General features: G+C 47.9%; 1 protein-coding gene across 1 annotated transcript in view; it reads right to left on the reverse strand.

The window, feature by feature from the left end:
- The window catches only part of LOC136620568 (uncharacterized), a 69098-nt gene that overhangs the window by 4033 nt on the left and 40820 nt on the right, over positions 1-24245 (reverse strand). Inside the window, exon 4 of the mRNA XM_066595413.1 lies at positions 17289-17342. Coding sequence (XP_066451510.1) covers positions 17289-17342 — 54 coding nt within the window. The remainder of the gene's footprint in view (positions 1-17288; positions 17343-24245) is intronic.

Consider the following 24245-nt stretch of genomic DNA (forward strand, 5'->3'; position numbering starts at 1 on the left):
TATCCCAAGGGAGATTTGGGAGAGTACGATTGGAAACCATCTCCAGTGGTCTACATTATACTGTGCCCCAACTCATGGACCCCCACCAGTGGATTTACAGATAAGCCTACATGGCTTCTCAGAAGACTCAGATCTTCAATATTCAAGTAAAATTAACTTTCTAGAACTTCAGATCAGTCACTGCAGACTTTAATGACGCCATTGCTGATTTCAGCTTAGGACTTCAGCTGGACTACCGCTCCCATCCTTAATGCTGAAATAGCCCATTGGGTCTCCATTGTATATGACCTATATGGTTATAGCTACGTCATCATTCCCTATGCTGTATAGGCAATTTACATAGGATAGATCTAGTGAGAACCAGGATTTTGCATCTCCAAGGTCCTAAGAAGTAACCTTTTTAATAGAGGAGTGGACAGACTTTTCTGAAAACTTTGCTGATAGGGGGCACTGATTCATTGAGGCCTATGGTTAAAACACTACAATGTAGTGAACTCATCTGTTGCTCAGCTCCTGCCTTTAATAAGCTAAGACATTATTATAATTTACTGAACATTCTTAGAAAATACTGAACACCCTATAAATAAACACTTGGCTCAGATCTCCCTAGTCCTCGTCCAATATTGCGGCGGCTGAGCCAAGTGCGTCCATTTACTCCGCATAGTAAACGGTTTTTCAATCTGTTCTTGGAAGTAATGGAGATAAACTATAATAATTCTACGCTCTCCTTATTCTTCTGTATAGGAAGCCCAGATTTATTGTAAGAGGAAGGAGATACCTTCAGGGGCCCCGAGACCTGGAAGACATTTCTAAATGTGGCCCAGACCCCGTCCTCTATGATGAAGTGATTTACAGGCCATTAGACAAATGTAGTATTAATGTTTTTGTTCATATATTGGAGAAGTCGTGAGGAAAGATCTTGCAGTCGTCTCAATTCTTGGCAAATTTGTGCCCGCACTTTTCCGAAAAGCAATTACTGGCACACCTACCATAGAGGAAACACAAGGTGGAGAATTTGTACCCAATGGTATGTTCCTCAAATGCCGATTCCAGATACCTGTGCTTAGGTGATGGGTGTCGATATCAGGGCGCCACCTTCAGGTTCTGCCTTAGCAGAAAAGAACTGGGATGTCTGTCTTGTCTAATGCAAGTAAGAGCCATTATAGGACCATCTGGCCATGTTCTTGAATCAGCTTTAACACCAGGTTAACAAACATGGGTGGAGGCCAGGGACAATTTAATAAATGTGCTCTATACTTGTCAAACGAAGGGTTGGATAGATGGGGGCACTCTGACTGTGTCCCCCAAGGGCCACAAAAACCTGGAGCCAGCCATGATGCAGTTCAATCTCACTACTCAGTGTTGACCGCTGGTTTGGTCACCGGCATATAGCATCCATTAGCAACCTGATATGGCTTAACTGGGGCCTGCCTAATAACAGATTCATATCAGGGGAAGCACAAGGGGAAGAGTTCTTTTTTAGGTTATAGTCAGACTCTTAGATTTTGTTGTACTGCATTTTTAAGGGTTGCTTCATATTTATGTCGTAATCCCTGGCCGGCGGTTCCGTTGCAGATCCGGCTGCAAGTACCGGAAAAAAAAAAGCACTGCATACAACGCTTTTTCTTCTGTCTAAAAACCGGGCAACTGGGCGGACTCCATTATAGTCAATGGGGTCCGCCCGGCGTTGTTCAGTTCCGTCCATAGATGGAACCGTTTCGGCCACGGAAACTCCCCTTTCCTGCTCCCAGCGGAATCCCCAGTGCAAGTGTGAAAGTACCCCAAGAGATCAGCCGGAAGAGAGCCAAAAGTAGAGTTGAAATAGAGAGCCGAGTATGCGGCAAAACTGTAGACCGAGGTGAAGGGAGTCTCTCATTAGTGCAACAGCAAACTTCCTACAGACAGGACCTTCCGGTGATTGTGGTGTAACCGGTAAGACTGGATTGCAAAGAAAGGCAAGCAGGTTCCCCTTCTTACTACCGCTATCCTGTATAAGTGGGCCTGAAGTTGAGGTGTTTCTGGTTAACTGGGCCAAAGAAAGTTGAACCCGCCCTGTGTAATGGACCGAGGACTGTGTTATCCCACGTTCAAGAACTGTTGAGGTCCCATACAAACTAACACCACGACTGTTTGATTTCTGTTACTTGTTGAAATAAAGACTTAATTGTTTCTGCAATTGAGACACCTTCCGGGTATACCAGTTACAACTGGACCCTCCGGTCTATGCCCACTGGTCGGGTTCACTTCCGAACATGGCCCTCACCAGAACTAGTATGGCCAGAATCTGGCCACGAGTTCCTTGTGCTGCAGTTGTTGGTGCAGAACAAGTGACCACGACTAGTAATGGAGTATGGCCTAGCCCTTCAGATAAAAAACCAGTTCAGCCCAGTGTGTATTCGATGCCAGCTGTCCTAGGCAACTAGGAGGCCTCCGATCCAGCACCCTGCTGCCCCGTTTCATTGTCCGATTTTAAGGCAGAGGGTCCTATGCCACCCTCAGGTCCCGCACAGTTCCCTATACTTACAATGCTATCATCATTGCGCCACAACATAAAATCAGTTTGCATATCAGGTTTTGGGCAAGACTGGCATCTTCCAGTTGTTCATGAGCCAAGACTTGAGTCCGCAATAAATAAAGCTGAGAGCCCAGTGCAATGCCAGTGTGTGCAGAGAATGCCACCCCAGAATGCCTGGTACAAAGTTGCCAAGCAACAGTGCAAATACTTGGCTTCTGCAGCCAAACCAACACTCCGATGAACACTACAAAGGCTTGTATGGAGTGCGGCCGCGTCCTCAAAAGAAGAAATAAGCCGCGTCTCTAAAGGGCTGGCAGAGGAATCGATTGCAAAACCCCTTTACCCTCCAAGCCAGAACGGCTATACAGAAAGATTGTTCCAGCTCCTGGACCTTCACGCAGATATTTGCTAATACTTTGATAATCCTTGAGCTGCACCATGTGTTATACTCCAGTCACCTCCAGAGCTGTAAGCATAATTCTGAAATATCTTGCATATCCTCTCTTATCCAGGAGCCTATATAAAAACACTGAACCAGCCATGAACCTCATGCCCAATGCAAATTTCACTGTACCTCAAAAAGGTAGGGTGAATCATGTCCACGGGGAAAATAGGATTTAGGATCCGCAGCGGATCTCCCGCGCGCGGATCCGCACCCCATAGGGATGCATTGACCACCCGCGGGGTAGATAAATACCCGCGGATCGTCAATAAAAGTGATTTGAAAAAAAATGGAGCATGAAAAAATCTGGACCATGCTCCATTTTCATGCGGGTCTCCCGCGGGGACGGCTCCCGCGGGCTTCTATTGAAGCCTATGGAAGCCGTCCGGATCCGCGGGAGACCTAAAATAGGAATTTAAAGTATTTACCTATCCGGCGCGGGCGCGGAATGTCAGCTGTTCCTCACGGCCGCATCTTCCTTGCTTCGGCTCGGCGGATGTGCCCGGCGCATGCGCGCGGCACGTCGACGACGTGCCGGCGACGTGCCGCCGGCGTCAGGAATTCATCCGCCGGCCGAAAATGAAGATCCGGCCGTGAGGAACAGCTGACATTCCGCGCCCGCGCCGGATAGGTAAATACTTTTAAATTGCTATTTTCGGCGCTCATGTCCGCGGGGCAGGAGGGACCCGCTGCAGATTCTCCATGTAGAATCTGCAGCGGATCTGATTTTCCCCGTGGACATGGTGCCCTGCCCGGATCTTGCCCTCCGGGATCCGAATGTACCACCACTCCTCTGCACTGCCCATTTTTTTTAAATTCTGGTATACAGTACCATAAAGCAAGGGCCCCTATGGAGCATTGAAGAGCAGGGCCCCATAGTACAAACCGTCTCAAACATGGTGGTAGATTCTGTCCCCCAGGATTGAAGAGCTCGGTGTTCGTTTCCCCCTTCAAACGACCCTTGGGACAAATTCCCACTCCTTACTTGCTGATCTCACAGTTCCTCGGGGGAGGGCACTTCTGAAGCTTTTTTTTTTTTAATAGCAAAGGGGATGGGACCAACCAGGCCCGAGCCACATGGTCTACCTGTATGCCCATCAGGAGCCTGGTGCATTAGCCACCTCTGTACTTCATATAGTCTCATTGCTACGGCTTCAGTTGAACCTTCTGCACTACAAGACGCCGGTCATTCCAGGTTACGACGACTCTGGTGCTATTTTGCTTTTGCCAGGAGAGTCGGAGAAGAATGTCCATTAAGCGCATCGCTCGGCTACGTTTTATCACTGCAAATAAAAGCAAAGATAAAGGGCAGAGAACGCTGTGTGGCCCGAGGTCGTTACCCAGGATGCCGTTCTGCCTTAAAATACAGGTTTATGCTTGATCTTCAAAAGACAGATGCTTCTGGCACTCGCCGTCTCCTAGAGAACGAAGCTTCCATTGTTGCGCTGCCAAGTCCGTCCGTGGCCTCAACTTCAAAAACAAAATGGGGATAAATCGCAGGCAATTTGTTCGGAGGGTCTCCACTCGCAGCCCCGTTACAGCAGCCGGCGCAGGATGCGCTCAACAGCAGATCTAGGACTTGGATGTAGATCAGTGACTCGAAGGACCAAGCAAGATGGGGAGCAATCCCCCCCCACCCCGATGCCTTTCTTCTAGAGCCAGCCCTTTATGGTCGACCCAGAAACCTCTGCCTCTTCTCCAAAACACTGGGCAGGTTTACGATGAGCGACTGCCTAGAATGAGGGGTCACTAGACCTCGATATCATCTAAAAGGGCGAGTCACTTCATAGATACTCATCCAACTTCTCCATTTCAGTCTCATCCAGAGCTGCATTCACAAAGGTCCCTGATGGTTCGGTGTCTGAAGAGCGTCTCTTGCCCTGGAGCATCCTGAGAGACCCGTCAAGGCTGTAGCGCCAAAAAGGCCTAAAACGTCCATGAAAATCACCTAAGGCACAATTATAGCAATAAAACCCATTGTGAGAAAAAAACACAACAAGCTTTGGAAATATGTTTTTCACACGGCTTCTACCTGAAATTCCATGGCTGAACTTCAGATTTCTGACCATGTATTTGTACTTGAGTTACCGCGGATGGGGGGCAGGTGCACATACTTTTTTGGAGCCAGCCAGTGGGTAGCCCTCCCCAAGTCCCGGCTCGGTTCCCTGCCCTCGATGTCAAAATCCGCACGCAACATATGGATTTTCTGCAGCGGATTTTGGTATGGATCGGCACCAAAAGCCGCATCGGGGTGGAGAGCAGGAAATGGGGGAGGACTTGAGGGAGGGCAGCCATCCGCTAGTGCACATCATGTGATGTAAGAAGTGAGTTATCACCAAAAAGCGAGTTGTCAAGGGTCACTGCCACCCTACTCTGGAGGAGACAGGATTTGGATGCCCCCAGCTCGGGGGTATGGACCACCCCTGACATTACAGAACTATGAAGAACAAAGCCTAGATCACCCCGAGTGCAATGCTCCAATGTGCAATGCATTATGGGATTTTGTCTATCACAAGTGCTGGCGAGCAGAAGTGTAAATGCAGCTTTAGAGGTGTCCAGAGTAGAACGCAGCTCAGGATACGTAAAAATGGTACTTGCAAAGTCACTCAACGCAAACTGTAGATTTAGAAGATCACCAATTGGCTAGGAAGAAAGAATTGTCTCCATATATAATCACAATCTGCAAAATTCTGGAGGCAGCTTTGGATGTGACTAGAGAGATGCAACTCAAAAGTCATACCGGCAAATACAGCATAATGATGGTCAACGGAGAACCTTCCATACCCGGTCATATAGCAGGACAGAATGGTAAAAGAACGCGCGGCCGTCCAACGCCTGGAGATCCCGCTAGAGTTGCACACAGCTTTCCTACAGTCCTGCACGTCAATTCTGCCCAGCGGTGACAAGTTATATTCCTTTACATGCCTAGACGGACGTGGCTATCAGGGTTCTGGGAAAGTAGGGTGCCTCTCATGTAGACCATACAACTTTTACCCCCTTTTCATGGTTCTGGCAGGTCAGGAAAAGATTTATCCTTCCCTCCCGCTCAACAAATATTGAGAAGTTGTTTTATGGGATCCGCGGTAATTACTCAGGAATGACCTGGTGATGCTTGTTTGCTTCCCTTAGCAACACCAACGTACAGCGCCACGGATCAAAGGACTCTTCATAATTAGGTCAGTGTCATAAAACTGCGATGGAAATGTAATTAGCGTCGCCTCAGACGGACATGAAATGAGTCATCTGCAATGTTCACATTATCTCTACGGTGCGGAATACATGGTTTTATGGCATCCTGCTAGAAAATGGCGCCGGCTCGCTACAAGTAACTTTCCGGCTTCCATAAGTTTCCATCCTCAGCACATATATAACTGAGGCATTAGGGGCGGAGCCTCTAGAACAGCCGTCGCTCCGCCGCATCACATGGTGCTGGCGACAGCTTCTTCAACATCAGACTGTTGGACAGTACTAGATCTAACCACTACAACTCCCAGCATGCAGGACATCTTCTGTAGAGGCACTGGCAGCCTGGGGGTTAACAGAAAACTACAGCTTTGGATGCGATAGGAGTAGAAGAGAACTTCACTCTGAATCACACCAGATGAGTGATGCAAAGTATCCGCTACGTTACTCCACACTGTAGGGGAGATTTAGCAATGCTTTTCTGGTGTAAAAAAGTGGTATAATTTGGTGCAAACCCAGCTGGCACAAAACTTGTACAACTTTTTGAGAGGTAAGCCGCTCTGCATCACTTTTTCTGAAGATGGGGCGTGGCCACATTCATACGTAATTTATGCCAGAAACTGGTGTAAATTATACCACAAATCTACTCCAGCTACCAGTTGGCGTAGATTTCTGTGTCGGCGCATGAAGGAGCTGAGATGTGCCTAAAATATGAAGGGGCATGAGCCAGCGGAAATTATATTGAGACCAGAAATGCCATATATTTCCGCCTGTACGTAGATTGTTGAGTGCCTCCTTAAAGCTAGAGTTCCCCAAAAGTTCCTCCTTGAAAAGGTCCTAGTACCCTTTAAAAATTAGTAATGCCCCCATTTGCACCTAAAAAGTAATGATTCCCCCTGTAGTTCCCCTAAATAGTAACGTATACTTACCCGATCAGCACACAGCCCCCTTCTTACCTGCTACAAGCACTCGTTATACCACCTGTACCAGATTGCCAACATCCCGTCCATTGTCCTGGCATGCTGTAGGCCTCAAGCAGCCTATAAGGAGAAGCCCGCTAGGGCAGGGAGCCTATGACTTCCATAGTTTCCAAATGTATCAATGTGGGGTTGTCTCCAACTAGCTATGCCTCTGGGTGGTGGCTTTACATCACTAAGGTTGCCTCTTGGCATTGTGCATTCTGATCCTAGTTGTCTATGGGTAGCAACACACAAGCTTCAATCTCTGGAGCTCCTGATGGACAGTTCTTGTGCAGACGTTCCTTCCGAAGGGCAAAGACAGCTGAACCCTCTAAAGTAGAAGAAGGAGGAGTTTCCAATCCCGTCATACTGTACTTGGTAATCAATAGCTTCCTGATTCTCTACTGGAGAAAAGAATGGACAACCGTTCATCAGAAGGCTGAGAGGGGACTTAATAGCGGTCTACAAATATCTGAAGGGCTGTCACAGTGCAGAGGGATCAGCCCTATTCTCATCTGCACAAGGAAAGACTAGAAGCAATGGGATGAAACTGGAAGGGAGGAGATACCGATTAGATATTAGAAAAAACTTTCTGACAGTGAGGGTGATCAATGAGTGGAACAGGTTACCAGAGGAGGTGGTGAGTTCTCCTTCAATGGAAGTGTTCAAACAAAGGCTGGCAAATATCTGTCTGGGATGATTTAATGATCCTGCAGTGAGCAGGGGGTCGGATCCGATGACCCCATTCTGGCACTCTGTTCGGTGGCAGCAAACATTGCCCCCTGTGATGCGCGTTGGTGATGCCCTGCCATCTCCATTGATGCAGGGGCTCTGAGCACTAGGATTGAACTCCACCCCGTCTGATGTGGGCAGAGATGTGACTAGGGTATCACCAGCCGAGGTGGTCAGATCCCAGTAGATAAAGTGCCAGGGCTTAGCCACGCTCCCTGTAATGATATATCAGAAGAGGAGAGGGCCCTGTATATAGTGCTGTAGGCGCCATTTTGAGGGTCATAATGTGTGGCAGTGAAGTGGCAATGGCACTGCGGGGATGTGAACCAGGGACCCTGTAGGTTATCAGATCCAGAAGGTCTAAGAGAGACTTCCAGTACTGAAGCAGGGAAGGTCCAGAGAGTGAGCCAAGTAGGGATCAAAAGCAAGAGGTGTGTGGCACAGAAATGAAGTCCTAAGCTTTCGCTCATGACCTGAAGGTTGTGAGTTCAATCCTCGCTTGGTTCAGGTAGCCGGCTCAAGGTTGACTAAGCCCTCCATCCTTTCAAGGTCGGTAAAATGAGCACCCAGCTTACTGGGGGGGGGGGGTTATAAATAAGTCACCTGAAAGCGCTACGGAATAAGTTGGGGTTATACAAATAACAAGATTTATTTATTTTTCTTATTAAGGAGGCGCCATGTTTTCAAGAGCGGCCAAGAGAAAAGGCCTGTGCACAGACGAATGTAGCTGGTGGGGCCTAGCAGACTGGAGTCTCCAAGAAAGCCAAAGAGGGCCGAGTGGGTATAGCCGAGTCTAAAGACCGATGCAGTGGGTGCTGCATTGGTGAAGATGAAGCAGGGCCTATTGACCTGAGGTCATAGATGACCGTGTGGTCAAGAGCAACCGTGTACCGGCACATGCGAGGAGAGGGATTCTCCTTACATGTGTGATCTGAGACGGCTGCAGATGACAGTGACCTCCTACTAGTAGTGTGAGATGGGTCCAGAACAAAGAGTCTACTCGATGCAACGGGTCAAGCTATCTAGTACCTCCTTATGAGCGGGATGAGGAACTGAGATGGAATTGTGGCCTACTACAACATACATTGGGCAGGAACCTCTATGCAACCCACGCCATAGGCAGGTATGGAGGGCCCTTAAGAGTGTAGGTGGTAAAATGTGGCCATAAAACATCACCCCCATAGCAGGGAGGTCCCCCACAGGACTAAAGGACATAAGAGACTATATCCTTATGGATGCTAGCGTCTTATTGTTTGGGACTGTACCGTATGTTTTTATGCAGTGTGTCAGGGTGAAGTATTCCCCCCTATGGAGACCAAGAATGGATGTACAGGAACAAGTCTGTATGCTGCAAAGACAATTTTGACTCCACATGTCTTACTGCCACGCCACTACTAGCTTATTATTGTTCAGAAGCCCTTGATATAACAACAAGGCGTCTTGTGATCTGCTTTCCTACAGAACGGTCTCCAGGCAGGAAACAAATACCGAATTCTGCTTCGTATAATTGTAAACAAGTGCGTCCCCCGGGCTGGTGGTAACCCACAGAGAGGGCCCAGCGCTGCAGCCGTGCTGCTCAGGAACAGCATTTACATCAGCTAACTGCCAACCGCATTATGTAATCCTGCAAGAGTCACCTGCGGTTATACGGGCTACAGTCTACGAGCATCGGTGTGCCGGAGGTATTGTGCACTTATAGGCTGTATCTGGATATCAGGAATGGGGGGGGGGGGGGTGAGGAGATAATCATTGGGGTAGTTGAGGTCCCATAATGCAATGAACAGCGTGCATCACACTGTTGCTTGCTAAATGCAGATGCTGAACAAGCAGGGGGTGAACTAGGAACTAGAAGGAAAGCAGCAGAATGGAGAATAGGTATGACTGGAGTATGACGGTGACCCAAGAGACTGACCTGTTAACTGAAGGCAGGGAGTACATAGAACTTATGTGGCCCAATAGCAAGACTTAGAATCCTCCTATGGCGGCCATATTGGTTACCTTTTTTTTTTTTAAGATAGAAGATATGTTTCTTTTAGGTGGAGATGCCCTCCAAGGCACCAGGTGGAAATGAAGGAGGCAGCTCCATATAGAGCTCTGACATACCGAACACCAACATCTTCATCAGCTCTTAATACGCTGGATGACCCCACAGGCACAAAGCCAAAATTCCTCAGGGTGCACTTATCTCTTAGAGGCACCGTGCCAAGACAGATCCACCTTTCCCGGAGTGTTTGTCTGAGATCGCGGTCTGTTTACCCAGCTATGGAGAATTGCACAAACCATTTGGCACACAATAGACCATTGTAGACTGTGCAAAACAAAAATAGTGGATTGTGCACGGCCCCCTCCCTCTTCATTCTTCTTATACGTCTTGGCGGGGTCATGTTTGTTGGTTGACCTTGATGTCATTTGTCAGGAATGAAAACACGGATGTAAGATCGAGCATTGCACACACTTCGCGGTTTCTATACAGAAGTGGGCACATCTTACGGTAAACAGGATTGCACTGGATCTGGAACATACAGGTAGGCGTCAACTACAGGACGTTCCCCTAAACAAAGCAACTAGTCTTAGAGGAAACGTGACCAAAGCCCTATTTCACTTTGGAAACCACTGGGTGGTCGTCAAAGAGGGGGAACTATTGCCCCTCAGAGTCGGTCCTAATCTTAGCTACGGGCTTCTTAGACCTCAGAATCAAATCCCAGCCTGGAAATGGTTGGCAAGACACAGTAAGATTATTACCGTATGAATTTTAGGCTAGTAACCTTTGGTGGTCCCATAGTCTGGCCGACTATGGATGTTTGTCTTACAAGAAACCAGAAAGAGCCTTAGACTTTCCAATCAGGCCCCAAACATATCTATGAATGGGTTAGTTTCCATTTGGGCTACTGCTGGGGATAAAAAAAGCAAATGGCACAAAAGTGGCTGCTACCGGGGGTGGTGGGGGGCAGAGGGTACAATGGGTGCTGCTGGGGTGGGAGTAGAAGTGGGAGTATATGCAATAGCTGCTGCTGGGAAAGGGGGGGAGGAATGGGATGCAACGAGTTCTGCAGGGCAGGAGGGGGTAGTGGATGCAATGGCTGCAAATACAAAGGGAAATTAGATGCAATGGCTGCTGCAAGTGGGCAAAATGGGTGCAATAGCGGGTGCTGCTTGGAAGGAGTGGAAAGTGAGTGCAATACCAACAGCAAATGCTACTGGAAGGGGGCTGCTGCTGGAAGGCCTCTTTCTTTTCTGGTCCTGGTAACTTTCAGAAATTATTTTAAATAAGTTTTGGAACTTTTTAGTATTTTGCAAGAAAAAAAAAACAAAAAAACTTTTTGGTGGGGTGACCCAGGGTTGAAAATGTTGAGAAACACTCGTCTACCCCATATATCTATCCTACATACACAGAGAAACCGTATATACAGAAATCCAGGTCACCCATATCTCTGCACAGTGTAGTCCGTGCTGTGTCAATAGAATCTTACTACTGTCCTTGATGGACACAGAACCAACTCCAGCCTCGTTATGGAAGGACCAAGAACTACAGCTGTCGTCACCCCCCTGTGATCGGGCCCCTGTCTTGGGGTCCTGAGAACCTTCTCCGGATCCTCCCGCTCTTCAGGGAACGTCTCTATTGTGTCTTCTAATTAAAAATAAACCGCAGAACGCCGCCGGTATTAAGAGAAAAATGGAAGATGTCAGAACAAGTTCCTGGCTCGGGACTCAAAGCCTCTGTTGTCCTAGGGAGTGAGAGCAGAGAGACGGCAGATAAGAAGCAGGAAACCCTCGCTAAGAGTTGGCACCGGTTCCTTCTATTTCCAGATAACAGGCGTGCAAGAATAGCAGAGCTGGCTGCGTTGTGACTCAACGTTACACAAGCCTTGTGTTATATCAGGTCCCATCTCCGGCCTAAGCTCCGGCTATGCTGGAGGATCCCACGTTGGGGTATAAATAGGGACAACAGACAACAATGGAAAGTACGAACTTGACTTTTAGTAACCATGAAATCGAAATGCTGTCAAATCGTGGAAGGGTCCAGTCGAGAGGCGGCAATAAGTAAAGGCCTAAAACTTACCCACAGATCCAAAGGGGTTCACTTAGGAAGAGCCATTTTTGGGACCCTGAGCTTGTTTGACAGCTACTCGTATACCCTTGACCAAGGAACAGTGCTTCATCTATCGATGACAATCATCTTCTTCAACCTTCAAGCATGCAGCTTCCGGAGGGATGTACATGGGGCGGTAAGGGAGGAAGAAGATATCCACCTAGCTAGCCAGATCAGCTGAATCAACTCTAGCAATCAATGGGGTGAGAGATGTTGCAGCCGGATTGTCCTCACATCCAGGAGAAGCTATTTTTGCAGGTTGCTAGCAACACAATGATCATGGTGGGATAAGAGGGCTAGGATCCCCACTAGAGGGAAACAAAATTGAAATGGGTTCTATATACAATCTAAGGCTGCAGAAAGTTTTCTAAGCAGAGGCTTAACCCACAGATGGGCTTCTGGCCTTACTTCAAAATGTCTTGTCATTTCCTGCCTGTTCAGGGTCTGCACAGAGCTTGTTCTGTTGAGTTGCACCCTGGAAAGTGTCTTTATCTGATGTGCGTAAAACTAGTGTATTATGGGAGTTAAGCTAGACCATTAGGGGTGTGCCTGTCAACAAACTTGCTGACTGTTTCCAAAAGCAACCCTGGCTGCAACTCTGGAGTACAAATATGCAAATGACTTCCATCTTTGATGCTTTTTGCCTCCCTGTGTCATGCTTCATCCCCTCAAGCCCTGCACTAAGCATTGCCTGAAGTGTTTATTTAATTTTGGACTAGACGGCAGATTCTGGGGGTCTATCAGGCGTCTGCCAACACACCAGTGTCTGGTCTATGCCATCTGGGATACTACTAAGGTTGCCACCTGGCCAGTAAATCACCGTTCCAGCCGGTAATTAAATCTAAACTCCAGTGGAGGTATTTATGTTTACCAATGGTGTGGTTGCTGCCAGGCAGAGGCACAGTGATTAGGAGGGCACAAGGAGGGGGTCGCTATTATTATTTGGACCACTAAAGGAGGCACTATTGCTATTGGGGCCATTAAGGGGGACACTTACTATTGGGATATTAAAGGGGTCACTGTTACTTTGGGGCCACAAAAGGAGGACATCCTTACTATAGGGGCCACTATTACTTTAGGGGCCACTAAGACTGGGATCTCTGGAATAAGGAAGATCAAATCATAGGTCGTGATTTGCATTGGGGCTTAGCAGCTTCAAGTTACGCCTCTGCATGGAACCTGTGGGACGTGGTAAGTGAATGGTTAACTCCGACTGTGGCATGTAAATCTAGCAGCGTATGAACCTCCCGCAGAGCCAGGATGCTTGAGTTTCAGTAAGATGTGAAACTAATGGGTGTGAGATGTTTAGTACACAGAGCAGCGGCAGCTGCAGAACCCGGCAGCAGCACTGTGATCTGAGGACAATGCGGCAGCTGCCCCGACAATACATATTCATGATGCAAAGTACAAAAAGATGAAATGAAAGAAACATTTTCCTCCTCAGAAGAAAAATGCAAAAATCTCCATAAGAGCCAAATAATATAATGAGAAGGGAGGGGTCAGAGACGCAGCGGGTGATGGTGGGGGTCACAGACGTCCAAGGGCGGTTCAGGCCTCAGGTGAGAAAAATTCTTCATGCCCTGAAATTAGAACATGGAACATTGATGTTCCTGCCTTCTGTAGTTGTAACGTGCAAGAGTTATTCCACCCATATAAGCTCCACCCATAAGCATAGGCCACGCCTCCATAACAGTGGCCAAGTTAACGCCCTCGCAAGACACTAGTGTGCTGACAATAACAGTGCTAGCAGAAACCTTAAAGCATACCTAAGTTTTCAGCAAATTTTCTAAAATACATGAGGTTCTCCTTTCCCTTTCATTTGCTGCTATTTGCGCCCAGTTTCATGTCTTTTTTTTTCAGGTGGTCTTCCCCATTTTTCTATTGCCCTGTGTTTGCAGGGCAATAGGCTTTCAGGCAGTGAGTATGTAACAAGCCTAGCATTCTGCCAGTAGTTCACTGTTCTGCATTTCCTTGCCCACTTTCATGCAGCGAGTGTGTATCAAGCTTGGCACTCTGACAGTAGTTCACTGTTCTGCATTTGCTTGCCCTTACTTCCCATGTTGCACTGGTCCAATCAGCAGGAGGGTGGGTGGTGGGGGAATATCTGAATGCCTGCCCCTCTGCTCTTCCAGGACAATGCAGGAATTCTGGCCAAATGGTGAGTAAACCGTATATAATGCGTGTACACACACACCCAGGAGAGGCGAAATTGTGGAGATCGTTATCATAGTGTCTGCAGATCTGTCAGCCTGTAGCCTTTGAATGCAGGGGAGTGCCCCTATAAAGACAGTTTTGCCCCCTACTGCTAAGGAAACGTCCAGGTTTCCTTGTTACTACAGAAACTCTGTACCCAACAACAGAAAGTGAATTGCAGAGAAACTGGAAGGGAGACCCCTAGTGGCAGCCACTTCAAATGTGATTTACAGTAGTAAAGCAACAAAATTTTTAACGCAAATATATAACAGAAATGATGAGATTAACACAAGCTAGTCAATGAGCACAAGTTGTCTGGAAAGTTACTGTCCCTTTAATAATCTTTTTTTTTCTAGATGGTAGCGCTCTAGAACAATGGCACCATTATATGTCCTCCCATCGGTGTTATTGGAGGTAATCTCACAAAAACATCAGGGCCCCTTCATGTTTTTACGTGCATGTCAGGGACACCTATGAGCCGGCAGGAGGTAATCTCTGGACCTTACACAGCTCACCACCGTCTTTATAGAAAGTCACAGACTCAAATCCCAAGAGGGTGCAAATCGCGGGCGGACAGCGTGGTTTTACGGACTTCATTATAGGAAGTGCTGATCGGGGTGTGGATGTCACACAAGGTTGACTCACTCCTATACTGAAATACTCTGTGCTGCGGTGTAACTTGCTCCTTGCACCACGTATTTCTCAGCTTGTGACCTCCTTCAAGATTAGTGCACTCCTCTCCTGAAATACTCTGTACTGCTGGAGACCCTCCTGGGATGCAATGGTGACAAATAACCTATTAAATCTTACACAGATGATGATAAATTAGCGACTGACGACTTTAAGTTCTGCAGGACTCTCTTAGGGCTGCATCCAGGGTCTCCCACAGAATCTCCTGGTGGGCTGCACGACCCTTAGACCTGGAATTATGACCTTTCTTCACACTGCCTAAGACTCGTTCCTGGACTCCGGCCAGTAGTGGTTTAGAACAATACATGAATAGACATTGCACTGCGGGGCAGATTGGCGCGTCGCTCGGGTGAGCTGGTGTCATCACAGGATAAAGACACTTGAGAGGCCTCCTCAGGAGATGACGTCTACGCCCTGCGGGCGAGGAGAGGGCGGTTCAGGACTCAATGCCTTATGTACAAATTGCCCTTGAGATTCTGTCACCGGCCCCTGGCACTAAACTGTGAATAATAAGGTTAATCCTCTGCCAGCTGTGACCGAACACGAGCTCGTGAAACACGTCTGCGCTCCCCGGAGATACTTGGGCCATTCATAACAACAAGAGGTCCGTAAATGTCACAGCGGATCTCATACTGACGGCCGTACACATGCCTTGCAACTTGTATCGCCTTACAGATAGAACGTGTGAAATACCTCCCAATCCTCCAGAAATGGAAGGAAGCCAACCTGTGTGGCAGGTGGAGCTTATCATGGCAAATATTTTAGGCTAATGCCACGCTGCGCGCCCCATTAGTGCCCCACATGCTGAGAGTGCAGCCTCAGTCATGACGCCACCATGTGCCGTCACTCAAAGTCATGATACCCCTGGCTCCTCCTCAAACCTTTTTTCTTGGTTAGCACTTGACTTTTCCTGCTACTGGAGAAGACATCCTGGGTCACTTGCCCTTTTTGACGCTACACCACCCCTGGCATGGAGGGTCAAGTGGACACTTCCCCTCCGTAATCAGCCATCATCAGGAGACATAAAGTGATCCACCATTGCATTCAATTGTTTTTGCATGCCGAGGAGGATACAGCAGACAACATCCAGGACTTACTCAATCTCCTCCGGGACCCCCCCCCGCTCAATCTCCTCCGGGACCGCCCCCGCTCAATCTCCTCCAGGACCGCCCCCGCTCAATCTCCTCCGGGACCGCCCCCGCTCAATCTCCTCCGGGACCGCCCCCGCTCAATCTCCTCCAGGACTATCCCGCCGAAGGGATGCCACTGGCGTAGCCAAGCTTTCCTTCACCGGGAACAAAAATTCAGTCTGTTATCCCAGCCATGGATGTAAATACTTTGGCAAAGGCCAATATTTTGCTGAATCCCCCGTAGGACCCAAGGCTTATGCTTCCTCAGTCCCCTCCCTCTCCTCTGGCCCTTTTTGACTACACCACTCAAGTTAGCCTCGTCCCCCATACCTATAGGTAGGTCAAGTATACCAAGTGTTCATACCACCCCCACTGTCTATAGCGGGTCGACATCCATGCAGGTGGGAGGGTATCCCCTTTTCCGGACATACTCCTTTCTATACCATACTCTTGGTCTTTAATGTAGTCAGGTTGTACATATTCAGAGTTCCTTGCTTCTCTGTAAATACTTCTCTCCTTCTACAAGGTGAGGGATTTATAGGACAGGAATTAAATGCTCAATTTATCTTCAGGAATTATAAATTTGCAGTAATAACCCTGTAGGGGGCGCTTTTCAACAACCTAATGTACTAAACACTTTGCTTACACTACTTATATTGATCCAGTGTACTCCATTCAGATACAAAGTTGTATTGTGAATTCTGCCAATTTACCTGTTAGCTTTAGAGGCGTTTTCCACGCAAATACTACTGATGACCTATCCTCAGGCCAGGTTATCAATAGTTAATCATGTGGTGTTCATCATTCGACAGCCCGGTCAATCAGCTGGTCAGGCACCCGTTGTCAGCGCCGCTAAACACGGGGGTCAGAGTGCAAGCTGCTGCCTCGACCTGTGTAATGGCCAGGACTTGTAACTGCAGGCTGTGGCCTCATTGAAATCAATGGGAGCTGCACCTGCAAATATCAGCACCAGCCACTACACAGCAGCTTCCACCCTGACCCCCGTGTATTGCGGCGCTGACAATGGGTGCCTGACCAGCTGATTGATCGGTATGTCGAATGGAACCCCTGGCTGATGTCTGCCACTTGGGACCCCGGCCAATCAACTACTGATGATCTATCCTGAATATATATTAGTAGTAGTATTTTGCATGGGAAACTCCTTTTAGCTTACACTGTCTCACATTTCCCTGTCACCCTCTGCTGGATCAGTGTCTTTACAGAGGATATTCTGCCATGGAGCATTGTGGGAGATGCAGTGCTTACTCCAGACATACTTAGACCTCAGAGAAGTCATCCGTACTATAAAGGATAGATCTAGGAGACAGGAAAGTAGAATAAACACATCACTTACTCGTATTTTGATGACTCTAGTCTTGGATCCACATGTTTTCTTAAGCAGCATTTTCTGAAATAAAAGAAATCAGGTCAGCTACAGAGATACAAGTATAAGTACATACAAATGCTCAGCAGGGGGCGACAATGAGCGCGGGAGGAAGCTCCGCCCAGGATGTGAAGAACCTGCAGTATGATAGGAGAGACGTTCTGAGCAAGGGACTTTAGCTAAAGCCATTTGTCAAAGGACCGTGCCGGTGAAAACTTTTTAAATTATAGAACTAGTCCCCGAGCTAGCGTTACCTGGTTTAGTTATCCCTTCCTGTCTGACAATTCTCCTCAGAGGGGTCATGTGTTCTCATGGTGACCACCTGCGAATTACTTGTCTCTCTGTTCTCTCCGGAAGTCACCAGAATTTACTGTAGGATTAAACTATATGGACTGTACCAAACAGGCTCTTCACAAGGAGGGACGTAAACTCCTATCACAGTTACTGCTAATTAGGTGCCTGTCATACGGTTATAATGGATAAAGTTCTTCCTCTTGACTATATACTTATAGTCTTCAGCCTATGTAGGATCATGATCATCACATTGTCCTCTCAGCAGGCAGAGATGGTACTGGCTCTAGCTGGTCTTATGATGCTGTGCTGATACATTATGGGATTCATAGCACAGCAGAGAAGAAGAGAAGGCAGGAAGAAATCTAAAAATCAAGATGGTGCCTGATAAGCACCAGACAGGAGGCTGCACTGAATGGAAGTGTCTAATATATATAGGAGATGTCCAGAGTGCGACAGACAATCAGATAAGAGGTGCAGGGATTGAAAATGCGTTTTTACTGGAGTGCCCCTTTAACGATGCCATGTAATTAAGGACGACAACCCAGGAAGTAAACAGTCACTGGACCATCCCTTTATCTGCAGTATATCACATAGTGTGTAACCGACAGTATGTATATATGATCCTCATGAGCAGCGGGGGAAACAGATCACAACATGGATGAGCCCGTGACACAGAATATTGCTTCTCCATGCCTTGCCGAGCATGTATAAAAGCTTCCTGTTTATACAGAGGTGTTTGGAGAACACGGCACGGCTCAGGGCCAACAGAAAAGAGCACAGGTCCTGAGAGGTTGCAGATTTGGCAAATAAGCCTAATTTGCAAAGGGGGTTGAATAATTTTGATTGCAACTGTAGTTGTCAAATTGTTTCTTTATGAGACCCAAAACAGAGAACAGGGAAGTTTAGCAACTAATGCTGTAAATTTAATAAACGTATTTTATGGTTTTTGGCAGAGGATGCCGTTATTTATAATCACTGCGCGGCCTCATAACTCACTATCATTGGGTGATTTGTGTTTTCTCATTCATCAACTCTAATGGGAAAAAAACAGGGAACCATAATGAAGGCGCAGGCAAGAATTTACAGATTTCATGTGGTACCGCGATGGGGGTCTCAGCTAGGCAATTCTGGAGTCCGCTACTATTGGTCGCCTTGTGCTGCTGCAACTGCATCTCAGATCTGCCATGTAAGTGAGATTATGTTATACGACGCAACGACACTGCGGATAAGCAGTACATCTGGAGGAGCTAAAAAGAACCCTCTGCCTACAGTAAAGCATGGCGGCGGCTCGGTGAGGCTCTGGCGCTGCTGTGTTTCCTCTGGCACTGGAAACCTGCAGCGTGTGGAGGACAAGATGGATTCAATCAAGTACCAGGAAATCCTAGGAGAAAACATCATGGCTTCTGTGAGGAAGCTGAGGCGTCGATGTCATTGGACCTTCCAACAGGACAATGACCCCAAGCACACCTCAAAGTCCACCAAGGCTTGGTTTCAGAAGTCCTTGAAGATTCTGGAGTGACCATCACAGTTGTCCGACTTGAACCCATAGACAATCTTTGGTAGGATGTGAAGAAGGTGGTTTCAGCACACAAACCCAAGATTAGTAGCAGACTGGAGGCCATTGTCCATGAGGAACGGGCTAAAGGCCTATTTAGACACAATGATTATCGCTTAAAATTCGCTCAAAAGCCATCTTTTGAGCGATAATCGTTCTGTCTAAATACGCTGCCATCGTGCACTATTCATTCATCGCTCATTTCTAGCAAGTTAGAAATGAGCAATAAGCCTTATTAGTGCCGCTCGCTGATTTTCTCAGTGGGCAGCATGGATAGCATTCTTTCAGCTGGTATCCCACTGGCACTTCCCAGCGGGATACCAGCTGAAAGCTCAGAGAACAAAAGGAGCTTATACAGAAGACAGCGCTCCAGCAGTCTTCTGCATACCCTGCTCGGAGCGCTCAGCTGGCATCCAGCTGAGCGCTCCGGGAACACAACAGCTGTATACAGAAGGCAGCGTTCCAGCTGTCTTTGGTATACCCAGCTCGGAGCGAATTTTGAACGATAATCGTTGTGTCTTAAATGGGCCTTAAGACGCCTCAGAAACGTTGTCCGAAGCTGCTGTCTATGTATCATGTTTGCAGCATGTGATAACAGTAAAAGGTGCTCTACTAAATACTAAAGACACTTGTCATGAAGGGGGTGAATAATTCAGAGATTGCAGTAGTCAGTAAAAGTGGCATTAAACCTAATCTGCAATGGCGGTTGAATTATTTGATCGCAGCTGTAGATGGAAGACCTGATGCAACGGACCAAGCTGTAACCAAATCTCCCATAAGACTTCCTTCAATGCCCTTCTGTGCGTCACGACGTCGGTCGGTTGTATCATAATCACAAGTCATTTCTAATAACCTTGAAATAGGAGAAGTAAAAAAAAAACCACAAAAAGAGAAATTCTCTGAAGATCTTACACAAGCGCCGTATATTCTACACGTGTAAGAGCGCTTTAAACATGCGGAGCTTCCCCTATTGTGTGGCCCTTTAAACACAAGGTGACAATCCCCATTGTCTTCCATGTGATGTGCCCCTATAGATCACGCGCCGCTGCACTCATCCTACTAACATCTTTACAGTGTTTATCCCATCCGGCACATTTCTGGAACTTGTCTAATCCCGGATTCGTATACACCGGGGGAAGATCTGCTTCCAATCTGTTCCAGAACATTTCACTAAATTGTTCTGCAAACAATTTATAGTGACTTTATGGAGCTTAAAGGGGAAGTTCTGTTTGCTATAACGGCGATATTATCTGATCTAATTTTAATTATTGTGCTGTACTCCCTCTTGAATGCTGCCTTTATACTTTAGTGCTATTTTATACCATTGTTATTACACTTATTTTTGTGACGGTCAGCAGCAGTACCACTTTTTACCACTAGTGGCTGCAAATGCTTTCCATACACTCCAATGCAACAGCGCCCCCAGTGTCAGAAAACCTAAACTAAATCTGTACACCCAGCATGCAAGAGCTACAACCATAGTTATTAATTCACTTTGGGAAAGTCCCCACCACATCCTGGCACCTGGGGCCTAGTCGACGTGATACATTCTGGCAACATCTAGACTGGCACCAGTAACACAGATGTAGGACGACTGTTGCTCAGATCCTAGGAGGGTTTTTTGTCTTTTTTTTTCCATGCCTGGCATAGCTTGAATGTTCACTAGTAGTAAAGCTTTTATCATGAGCCAAGAGGTGTCAGATTTTTAATAGACTTTTTTAAACTAGTAAGACCCCAGGAGCCTTCAAGATTAGCATCAAGCTGCTGTAAGAAGGGCAAATTTAAGGTGGTGAAATTCAAGGAGACCCCAGCCTTGGCCTATAGTGAGTGTCAATGGGGGAGGCTATGGCTCCTTAAAGACGGACACGGTTATCAACCATTTAGGTCATCTTCCACCTTTACAAGTGCCGTCTCCAGCTTGAAATCTCACAGAATGTCTTGTATAGAGATACTTTACAAAGCGGGATGTAAAGTATTTCTAGGACATCGGCCCTGTGGGTTCTGGACACCAGTCCTTTAAGATATTCCTTACAGCAATGATATAGCGATGGGACCGCCATGGGAGTAAACTGTAGCCCTTGTCATCACCTGAAAGTCCAGGAAGACTCAAGCTGTTCATCACTACTCAGGCCAACACAATGTGAGATACACAAGTACTGAGGCCTTTCATCAAGTTACCTGGCAGAATGTAATCTCCCACGGCTTCTTACAGACCCGATCCAAGCGGGCCATCATACACCAGTCTGTTCAGGATCATGTCCAGCCTACTAATTGCTATGCTTGCCCATATCCCAGCTGCTTCCCTTGGCTTTAATGACCAATTCCAGATCAAGACAAAGCCTTTATCATCAAGGTATCATAAATGAGCAGTCATCAGCTTTCATGTCTTCATTATGTGGCTTGCTTTTTGACCTGCAAATGAATGATTAAGGGCTCATTCACACAGGTACCGCGTTTCCCCCAAAAATAAGACCCTGTCTTATACCAATTTTTGCCCCAAAAGAGGCACTAGGTCTTATTATACTTATCTAGCAGGCTCTTTCAACTTCCCTCGCACTGCTCTCCACAGCTCCGACGCGTTTCCCACAGGCCTCGGCCGCTCATACAACATCACTTCCTGGTTACGCGATTCATAAATTCCCCCTCCAGGAAGCAATGACTGTGACTGGTTCATCCATTGATGCATTGATTGGCTGAGCAGCGGTCGAAGAACCAATCTGATGGCTGTGATTGGTTTATCCTGTGCTGCATTGATTGGCTAAGCGATAGTCAAAGATCCAATTACAGCCATCGCTTCCTGGAGGCGGGATTTATGTATCCCATAACAAGGAAGTGATGTTGTACGAGCGTCTGAGGACTGTGGGAACTGCGCTGAAGCTCTAGGGAGCAGCGGGAGGGACCTGGACCAAGACCGCTAGGTAATGTATTCTTTTTTTTTTTTTTTGTAGTGTAACTAGGTCTTATTAGACGAGACTACACGAGCTGCGAGGGTCCGGAGAGGAGACGAGACTACACGAGCTGCGAGGGTCCGGAGAGGAGACGAGACTACACGAGCTGCGAGGGTCCGGAGAGGAGACGACGACACTACACGAGCTGCGAGGGTCCGGAGAGGAGACGACGACACTACACGAGCTGCGAGGGTCCGGAGAGGAGACGACGACACTACACGAGCTGCGAGGGTCCGGAGAGGAGACGACGACACTACACGAGCTGCGAGGGTCCGGAGAGGAGACGACCACACTACACGAGCTGCGAGGGTCCGGAGAGGAGACGACCACACTACACGAGCTGCGAGGGTCCGGAGAGGAGACGACGACACTACACGAGCTGCGAGGGTCCGGAGAGGAGACGACGACACTACACGAGCTGCGAGGGTCCGGAGAGGAGACGACGACACTACACGAGCTGCGAGGGTCCGGAGAGGAGACGACGACACTACACGAGCTGCGAGGGTCCGGAGAGGAGACGACGACACTACACGAGCTGCGAGGGTCCGGAGAGGAGACGACGACACTACACGAGCTGCGAGGGTCCGGAGAGGAGACGACGACACTACACGAGCTGCGAGGGTCCGGAGAGGAGACGACGACACTACACGAGCTGCGAGGGTCCGGAGAGGAGACGACGACACTACACGAGCTGCGAGGGTCCGGAGAGGAGACGACGACACTACACGAGCTGCGAGGGTCCGGAGAGGAGACGACGACACTACACGAGCTGCGAGGGTCCGGAGAGGAGACGACGACACTACACGAGCTGCGAGGGTCCGGAGAGGAGACGACGACACTACACGGGCTGCGAGGGTCCGGAGAGGAGACGACACTACACGAGCTGCGAGGGTCCGGAGAGGAGACGACACTACACAAGCTGCGAGGGTCCGGAGAGGAGACGACACTACACGAGCTACGAGGGTCCGGAGAGGAGACGACACTACACGAGCTGCGAGGGTTCGGAGAGGAGACGACACTACACGAGCTGCGAGGGTTCGGAGAGGAGACGACACTACACGAGCTGCGAGGGTTCGGAGAGGAGACGACACTACACGAGCTGCGAGGGTTCGGAGAGGAGACGACACTACACGAGCTGCGAGAGTCCGGAGAGGAGACGACACTACACGAGCTGCGAGAGTCCGGAGAGGAGACGAGACTACACGAGCTGCGAGAGTCCGGAGAGGAGACGAGACTACACGACCTCTCATAGCATCCACATTTTAAAAAATGACCAAATATGGGATTGACAAGCCAACTGTTAGGTGGATTCACAAGTGGCTGAATGATTGTACTCAGTGGTCATAAATGGCTGCACATCCAAGTGGAAGAATGTATCAAGTGGGGTACCACAAGGCTCTGTCCTAGGCCCAGTGTAATTTAACATTTTTAAAATTATCTGGAGGAGGGAGCTGATGGGAAACTAATCAAATTTACTGACGACACAAAGCTAGGAGGGATAGCTAACACTAGGGAAGAGAGAGAGAGGATTCAAAAAGATCTAGAAAAGCTTGAACAGTGGGCGGTGACTAACAGAATGGTATGTAACAAGGAGAAATGCAAAGTCCAACATCTGGGCAAAAAAAATGCAAAAAAAGCACATACAGAATGGGAGGAATTGAGATAAACAGCAGCACATGTGAAAAAGACTTGGGTATACTAATAGATCACAGACTGAACACGAGTCAATGGTGTGATGCAGCAGCAAAAAAAAGGCAAATGCAATTCTGGGATGTATTAAGAGAAGCATAGAGCCTAGATCACGTGAGTTCATTATCCCCCTCTACTCTTAGTCAGACCTCATCTGGAATACTGTGTCCAGCTCTCCACACTCTAATTTAAAAAAAGACGTACACAAACTGGAGCAGGTTCAGAGAAGAGTTACCAGGAAGGCGAGCGGTCTGCAAATCATGTCCTCTGAGGAACGGTTAAAGGATCTGGGAATGTTTAGCTTGCAGAAAAGAAGGCTGAGAGGAGACTTAAAGGGGTTGTCCCGCGAAAGCAAGTGGGGTTATACACTTCTGTATGGCCATATTAATGCACTTTGTAATGTACATCGTGCATTAATTATGAGCCATACAGAAGTTATTC

The sequence above is a fragment of the Eleutherodactylus coqui genome, chromosome 3 (assembly GCF_035609145.1).
Source record: "Eleutherodactylus coqui strain aEleCoq1 chromosome 3, aEleCoq1.hap1, whole genome shotgun sequence".
NCBI classification, from domain to species: domain Eukaryota; kingdom Metazoa; phylum Chordata; class Amphibia; order Anura; family Eleutherodactylidae; genus Eleutherodactylus; species Eleutherodactylus coqui.